Raw genomic sequence first — 9041 nt, 5'->3', positions numbered from 1 at the left:
CGCTAGATAGAGATACAACTCTTCATTCGGTAATGGTTTCATCAGTACAGGGAGAGATTGGACGTATTGCTTGAGTCTTTCGAATGCTTCTTGGCATTCGTTCGTCCACTGAAAATAGCGAGTCGTTGTACCTCGTTCACGGTTTTTGGAGGTGTCATGTCGAGGATGGCTTGTATTTTTTGAGGGTTTGCCTCTATGCCTCACTGACTTACCATGAACCCGAGGAACTTGCTGGAGGTTACCCCAAAGGCGCACTTTGAGGGGTTGAGCATCATCTGATATTTCCGTAACACTCTGAAGGCCTCCTGAAGGTCGGTAACGTGGCTGGTAGCTTTTAGGATTTTGACGAGCATGTCGTCGACATATACCTCCATATTCCGACCGATTTGCAAATCGAAAATTTTATTCACCAATCGTTCATACGTCGCTCCCGCATTCTTAAGGCCAAAAGGCATGACTTTGTAACAGAACAGACCTTGTTTTGTGACGAATGACGTTTTTGGGATATCATGGGAGCACATGTGTATCTGGTTATATCCGGAGAAAGCATCCATGAAGCTAAGCATTTCGTGGTCGGATGTAGCATCTATCAACATGTCGATTCAGGGGAGGGGGTAGTGGTCATTTGGACTGGCTTTATTTAGGTCAGTAAAGTCCACACATATCCGCCACTTCCCGCTTGCTTTTTTGACCATTACTACATTGGCGAGCCATTTTGGGTAGTGTTTTTCTCGGATGAGCCCGGCTTGTTGGAGTTTATCAACCTCCTCTTTTATGGCTTTCTGTCGCTCAGGAGCGAAATTCCATTTCTTTTGTTTAACGGGTCTATGAGAGGGGTCGACACTAAACCGATGGACGGCAACGTCCGTCGGGATACCTGGCATATCTAAAGCAGACCATGCAAAAACATCCGCATTAGTTTTCAAAAAATTGACCAGGTTGGTTCGGGCCTTACCTGTAAGAAGTGAACCGATTTGAACTGTTCTTTCATCATCTTCCCCGAACAGCAGTATTTGTGTTAATTCCTCTACCGGTTCTCCTCGTATTGAATAGTCATCAGATCGTGGGTTGGTAACGGATATTTGGAGGGATTCTTTAGCTATTTTTATTACTTGGGCATAATCAGCATAGCAGTTTCTGGCTTTCTCCTTGTCACCTTGTACCCCTCCGACTCCTACTTTTGTTGGGAATTTGATTTTAAGGTGGTGTGTCGAGACAACTACTTCGAGCTTATTGAGAGCCGGACGCCCTACGATAGCATTATAGGTGGAGGGGACTTTAACTACCAAGAAAGCCTGCATGATAGTTTTCTAGCCGGGTTCTGTACCGAACGTGACCGGGAGGTCTATCCTTCCCTCGATGCGAATTGATCCGCCAGAAAATCCGTAGATCAACCATTCAACGGGTATTAGTCTGTCCATCCCCAAGTGCATTTATTTGAAGGTGTCGTAATGTAAAATATTGACAGAACTACCTGTGTCTATCAACACCTTAATTATGTTATAATTGGCAATAATGAGACGAACGATGACCGCATCATCATCGGGGAGGTGGACTTTGTCATAATCTTTCTCAGAAAAGACTATTTGTTCCTCACTATCGGTCGACTCCAAGCGCAACTTCTTTGCTGGGGCCTCCACCGTGTGAATCTGGGCGGCATAAGCCTTTCGTCCAGAAATCGTCGGCCCTCTTGAGGCGAATCCTACGGCAATTACGTCGATGCTGAGCGGGGCATCGAATGTCGAACTTCGGAAATCTAACTGATTTGGTCAGTCCGGTGGTTGATGGGATTGAATTAGAAGGGCCAAGCATCTTTTGAACCTCGGATTTCTTGGAAGCTCTGATATTCCTCGGGTTCAACAAGTATTTATCAACGCGCCCAAGCTCTACTAACCTTTCGATCTCATTCTTTAGATTATAACAGTCGTCTGTCGTATGGCCATGGTCGCCGTGATAGTGGCAATATTTGCTAGTGTTACGCTTCTGACCAGTATTTTTCATCTTTTTTGGCCATTGGAGATCTTCCTTTCCTCAAATTTCATAAAGGATGTTTGCAACGGATGTGTTCAAAGGTGTGTAATTGTACCTTTCAAACTGTTGCGAGGGAGGTCGGTTGTTGGATTGTGACTGTCGATTATCAGGTCGAGGGTATTTAGCCTGACCGTTGCTGGACCGAGTCTCCTCCTTCTGCTTCTCCGGAGCTTTAGCAAGTTCTAATTATCTTTCCATGGCGAAAGATTCCTCGTTGTTAACGTATATGTCTACTACTGCCATTAACTCCTGGAGATCTCTGGGAGGGTCAATATTCAGGGCTACTTTGAAGTCCCTATCGTGGATGGCTGATTTCATCACTGCTCTAACCATCTCATGATTAGGGTCTTTGATTTGGGATAACTCAGACCTAAACCGTCCTATAAAGGATCGTAAAGTTTCCTCCTTTGTCGGAGAGCGAGGAGTGCGTCGGGGGTTTGTTCTGTGGTCGGCTGTTGGCGAAATATGTAACAAACTCCCAACCTAATTCTCGGAACGAGGATATGAAATTAGGTTTAAGGTGGTTGTACCAACTATTCGTCCCTCTTTTCAGGTATGAAGAAAAAGCTGACACATGACTGTGTCGTTAGCGCCTTTGAATTACATCGCTCTCCGATATGCTTGTCAGTATTCCAATGGATCCGACGTACCATCGTAGAGGTCAAGCCTCAGTAGGTCGAAATTTGGTATCAATTGGGCTTGTGCTATGGCCTCTACGAATGGTGATTGAATCTCGTTCTCCCATTCAGCCAGGAGATCTAGTTCATAGGGTTTCTTAATATGACGCTGCATTTCCTTGACTTATCGCTGAAGCTCGGCGAAGAGTCTCGGGTCGGGGGTATTAACTCCGTCTTGCGGATTGTGCTGCAGGTTGCCTTGCCCTTGGTCCGAATTTCCCATGCTATTAGCCCTTTGGGGGACGTTATTATTCTGGACTAAGGTAGGCCTAAAAGTCAATTCCGGTGCACGTCTGTCGTTCACTTCCCCATCCCTGTGATTCGGCCTGGGGCTAGTAATTGAGGCCGAGGGTCAGTGATTTACCGGCCTTCTGCTGCGAGGGTTTCTACCTTCGGGTGATTCATCTTGTTCTTCCTCTAAAGGGGAATTCTTCACCTCCATAATTAGTGGCGGAGCGCTAACGTTTTGAACCATCGGTGGGGGTGTTAGGTGTTTTAATACTTCCTGAAGGGTGATGGAAATGTTCCCAACTTGTGTTGCCAGTTGGTTGAACATAGTCATGGTGACCGGAGTTGTACCTTCATTGGTAGGTGCTTCCTCCGGACTTCAATTTCCGGGGATTGCAGCCTGTGTCTGACTCCTGGTCATTACTTCTTCGCCTTGTGGGTTGACAGTGACGGATTTTGAGGCTTTTGATCTCGAATTTGTCATGAAGCCCCACGGTCGGCGCCAATCTGATAATGCCGAAATCCGCTTGGTACGATCTAGCGGTGATAGAGATGGTTCTGCAAGTAAACTGCACTCACAGAAAGTGTGTTAGCGGGCTTGGAGTTGTGATTCTGGACGGCCACTTCGACACTCAAGTCAAAAATTAGTATCATAGGAAAACTTAAAGGAAAGAGATAACATTCGAAGGTGTTACCAACAAGTATGAATGGAGAAGGATGCTACTGAACTTGGTTTTTTCCAAGTTGCCTACATACCCCTTTTGTGAGGATCAAGTCAGACGTAGTTCCATTATTGTGTAAGGGTCTCCTTTTATAGAGAATAGAATCCATATTGATAAGAAACTTACTGTTTTAGGAGTCTTACCTAATAGGTCGACTTCCCCTGGAGATAAGCTTGTATCTATTATTGATAGATATCCTATTTCCCTGAACAAGTAAGTTGCTGCTAATAGGATTCCCTTAGGTGGAAAGTCATCGCCTTATAGTATATTACCTTTTTGAGGGTTGGTTTCCCAACTAGGGACGTTGTTATTTATAAGGAGAGGATAATATTTTGTTATCTTTCCTCCTAAAACCCGTAAGTCAGTTTCTAATTAGTCGGAAGTGCCACGCGTCGTCGATCGACGGTTACTGCCGATTTTACCCCCAACAGGTTGTCCTCATTAACGGGGTGGCTGGTCTTAGGTGCGACAGACCAGCCGCGAAAAGCCTTTTGTGATGGACGCTAGCAATTCCCTTCACATGTTGTTCTTCAGCTTCTTACTAGTTGTCTCAACTTGCCTGTTAATATGGAGTTGAATTTATTATCTTAAACATATATTCTTAGGCTATCTCCAACATTTGCCACCCAAGTCCCAAGTGCTATGCCCAAAGGAGATGGAGGGTCCCACATGTACTTCTGATTCTTACTTTGGGATATTCAAAGCACCAGGACGAAGGCAACATTGAATGCATCCTCTTTAGGTTTGGAGAATTTCATAGACCCTATCCCTTGGATTTGGGCGTCGTGACAATGTTGGATTATTCCTCTCATTCAAAAAAATTTGGGCAATGTAAACGGTCACTTTTGTAAGAGGCATTTTGTATTCAGGGCTGATAAATTTGCCCCCTAAAAGTCCCCATCCGCCCTACTTTTACCTTTTTACAGGTTGTGAATCCCACAATCGGCACACTCTCTCACAACCCCCGTGACACCCCCTGCCTCTCTTTCACACACTCACAACTACTACACGCTCCTCTACTATGAACTGTCGGTGGGGCCGACAACTGAATTATTTAGATATTTGAACTGTCACGCCCCGAACTGTATTCTTTGGCTGGTGCCCGTAACAGCAGCCCCAATGTCCGTAGTGTTACCCCCACAAACACGCAAGGCTCAACTTCTAACAATTCACTAATCTACTCTTAGTAGAATCACTTTAAAAGGGTATACCTTTCAGAGTATTAACTAACTAGTGCATAAGCTAAATTTACTTAATTAAAATAATATAACATCTCAAATACAAAAGTCATAATAAGTCTTCTAAATACATCAACATCAAATCACCTCACAACGCTAAATACTGAACTAGAGAATAAAAGACCGAAGTAAAATCTCTGAATCAACAGTGCGGCAAATCTCCACTACGTAGCGGACCTACTGGTGATCCTCAAGGTCTGAAAAATGGTAAGCAACAATAATGAGCACAATGGCCCAGCGGATATACCATAACCGACCAGCTAATACACAGTCTCACACACACACACACAGACATATATATATATATATATGAGAAAACGGTTCCTACACATATGTGTATTGAGTTCTCTACACACTAGCCTAAAATACAGTTGGGGCCCACATTGTTTGGGTGATCCAAGCCATCCATTTTAAAGGCCCTCACATAGATAGGGTGTCTACAAAAAATCAGATCCATAGGATTATCCCAACCCTACGATTTGTGGAGGTAAAATGGATGTCTTTAAACCTTCACAAATTAGTCCATTTTTTGCCTCCACAGTTCGAATGGTTAGGATGATCCTATGGATCTGATTTTTTGTGGACACCCTATCTATGTAAGGGCCTTCAAAATGAATGGTTTGGATCACCCAAATAATGTGGCCCCCATTGTGTTTTAAGCTAGTGTGTAGATAACTTATCTACACATATGTGTAGGAACCGTTTTCTCTCCCTCTCTCTCTCTCTCTCTCTCTCTCTATATATATATATATATATATATATATATATATATATATATATAGAGAGAGAGAGAGAGAGAGAGAGAGAGAGAGAGGGAGAGAGAGAGAGAAAACAGTTCCTACACATATGTGTAGAGAGTTCTCTACAAAGTAGCTTAAAATACAGTGGGGGCCCACATTGTTTGGGTGATCCAAGCCATCCATTTTAAAGGCCCTCACATAGATAGGGTGTCTACAAAAAATCAGATCCATAGGATCATCCCAACCCTACGATTTGTGGAGGTAAAATGGATGTCTTTAAACCTTTACAAATTAGTCCATTTTTTGCCTCCACAGTTCGAATGGTTAGGATGATCCTATGGATCTGATTTTTTGTGGACACCCTATCTATGTGAGGGCCTTAAAAATGAATGGTTTGGATCACCCAAATAATGTGGCCCCCACTGTATTTTAAGCTAGTGTGTAGATAAGTTATCTACACATATGTGTAGGAACCGTTTTCTCATATATATATATATATATATATATATATATATATATATATATAATATGATAAATGACATGCTTTTCATGTTGATGTATGCAAATACTGAATTTTGACTTATGCAAATACTATAAATGACATGCTTTTCATGTTTCAAATCAACAATATTTCAAAGAAAGTTATTTCGAAAGCTACTTGTGAAACAAAGTACATTATGAAGTTTTCAAATCCATAACTTGTTTAAATTCATTATCTATGGTTTGTCAGTCTTCTCTGAGGCCAATGCCACACCTCATTGGCAAACAAGTACCCAAACGAATGAGGCCACACCACATTGACGAACGTTCATGGGACAACAGTCCCCAAGTGCGCGCAAATATATAATCAATCGTCTTCACCCCGAAATCCATTAGTGGTGGCCTGCGAAATCCATCGTTTATGGCAAAGGACACAAATAACCCATCCAAATCAATCACTGGGGCCCGAGCTACGTTACTGGCTCCCTCTCGACCATGGTCTACATAATCACGTCCATTGTACAGACACGTTGGCAGGTAGTGGGTATCAAGTCAGCGAAATACAACTCATACTGACAATTCCATACCAAGACTAGGATAGGTCTCAGTTCGAAGATTATAAATAATTTTGGATAGTCTTTAGGTCTCAAGGTACTTAGGGTATCTTTCCTCCCCTTTTTCTCGATGTGTCAAGGGTATCTTTCAAAGTATATGTCAAGGGTATCTTTCAACCTGAACCGTTATAATGATAAAGACATCTTTCAAACCCAATCATGTGATTTGCCAAGGGTATTTTCAACCCAACCAAAATATTATTCCAAGGTGTCTTTCAATCCCACTTAGAGTACTATGTCAAAGGTGTTTTTCAACTCAAATCAAGTTAAACTTTTCAAATCATTTCAATTTCGGATACTATATCAACTAAAAACTATGTATTTTGATTTCCGGTGCGAGATATTCTTTTCAAAATTTTCTATCCAATTTTTGAATATCATACGTTATAGTCAACTTTATTCCATTACAAATCTTTGTTTCCATCCATATGCATAACAATGTTATTTCTCAATTTGAAAAGGTAATCAAATTTTAAATGTTTGAATTTCTAACAGTAACGCACTATCACACCCAATTCATGTAATCAAACAACATAATGTTTATAAAACATGCATAGAGTACATAAATGATCTATCCCATAGTGTTACTAAATTCCTTCTAAAATTCAAATGCATTCAACATACTTTATTTAAGGTCTAATTCAATTACAACAAGATTTAATGCCTAATCATAACTTAGTACCTTAATCTAACCATAGGAAAAGACGTAATACACTAGTAGGGAATGGTCTACCTACTTTAATCTGTACTCCCTACAAGATGATTCCAATGGCTTGGGACGATTTCCAAACTCCCGAATCCTTCCCTTCTTTTCCCTTGGATTAACAAGATCAGCCTCCTCTCTCTCTCTCTCTCTCTCTCTCTCTCTCTCTCTCTCTCTCTCTCTCTCTTCTTCACAACCTCTCAACCTCTCTCTAAAAATGTAAAGGTAGGGAGTATGGGGTGGTCGGCTACTTTAAATAGGGATGAAGAACTAGTCGTGTGACCCTCCCTCTCACCTTAATGCAACACATAAGTGCTTTGCACAACTGAAAACCCATTCAATTTCGCTTTTTAATGCAAAACAAAGTCCCCTATTAAATTACACGTTTTTTCTACTTAAACATGTGCCCCAAGGTCTTCTTCAATATAAGTGGATTTGTTTCATGAAGTTATTCTTGATAAATTAAAAGGTTGGGAGCCACACACACGCACAGTTTTCACAAGACTCACATATCATTGAAGAAGGTAAGCATCTATGATGGTTTTCTATAGTTAATGGCTATTTACGAGAAACCATTCCTTTGCCAGTATGGAATTTAATTTTTTCCCTCAAACCTTGCCAAAGTAGCACCCAAAGCTCGGACGTTTCAATGCCTTGAGACTCCATTAAAGAGGAAAGCCCTCCCATTAATGGCTAATTGAAGTTCATCTTTCTAAACTCCCCCTCTCTCTAATATTAATTGGCGACCCTCTCTTCCTATTGGCTACAATAGGCTAGAAATGTCACAAATTTGTATCAAGAATTCAATTTACATATAGACTATTTTTTGATAAAGACACCACCATTCAAGCATCTAAAAAACTTATGTCCATCTTTTGATAAAGACACCCCAAAAGGTTACAATTTGGGGTCAGGTATTTCATTCTCCCCTGCTTACAAATATTTTGTCCTCAAAATTTACATATTAGAAGACAAAGGTCAGACTTAAACAAAAAAAAAGATATTTCTCCTTTTGAGTTTTAAATTTTAAATTAGTGGAAGTACCGAAATTTGGGATGTGTGATTTTCTAATCAAAGACTTCATTTACTTTTTTTAACAATTCAAAAATAGCAAAACAGTCTCAACCGTAGAGATTTAAATTTCAATGAGGAATAAAACTCCAACTAATATAGCTAGTTAAATGAAAAAGACAAGGTCAATTAGTGCAATTATCAAAATATAGTACTGCGTATATCACTAATATCAAGATATTTTATAAATTTTTTTATAATGTACACCAGATATTTTCAAAGATTTTGGATAATCATCGAGATATCTTCATATTTTACATTTTACAGCAAAAATCTCATGAAAGTATTATGATAGATTAACAATATTATTTGTCATACTGATTTTCCTTAAATTTTATGTGTTTTAGTTTTTCCTTGTTTTTGCTGATATAAATCTAAAAAAATAAAAATCCATATTGGAAATCAAGATAGAGAAGAGCTTACGATGACAATATCAAGCCAACTAAAGTATGTTTAGTCACTTTCAAAACTTTCTCTAGCTGAACATTGCTTTTAACTTGAGATAGGGTCTAAATATCGAAAGGGCTTAAGTTTAAT

General features: G+C 40.4%; 2 protein-coding genes across 2 annotated transcripts in view; both read right to left on the bottom strand.

The window, feature by feature from the left end:
• Positions 1-602: 602 nt before the first annotated feature.
• On the bottom strand, positions 603-1301 carry LOC143853905 (uncharacterized). Its single transcript, XM_077363602.1, has one exon. It carries the CDS (start codon positions 1299-1301, stop codon positions 603-605), a length of 699 nt encoding a protein of 232 aa, XP_077219717.1.
• Positions 1302-4892: 3591 nt separating this feature from the next.
• The window catches only part of LOC143854716 (uncharacterized), a 30457-nt gene continuing 26308 nt past the window's right edge, over positions 4893-9041 (bottom strand). Inside the window, exon 8 of the mRNA XM_077364814.1 lies at positions 4893-5093. Coding sequence (XP_077220929.1) covers positions 5061-5093 — 33 coding nt within the window. The 3' untranslated portion in view covers positions 4893-5060. The remainder of the gene's footprint in view (positions 5094-9041) is intronic.

This window comes from Tasmannia lanceolata, unplaced genomic scaffold (genome assembly GCF_043159265.1).
Source record: "Tasmannia lanceolata isolate RefF3 unplaced genomic scaffold, GAP_Taslan_0.1 ptg000020l, whole genome shotgun sequence".
Classification (NCBI taxonomy): domain Eukaryota; kingdom Viridiplantae; phylum Streptophyta; class Magnoliopsida; order Canellales; family Winteraceae; genus Tasmannia; species Tasmannia lanceolata.
This window is presented reverse-complemented; position numbering and strand designations above follow the sequence as displayed.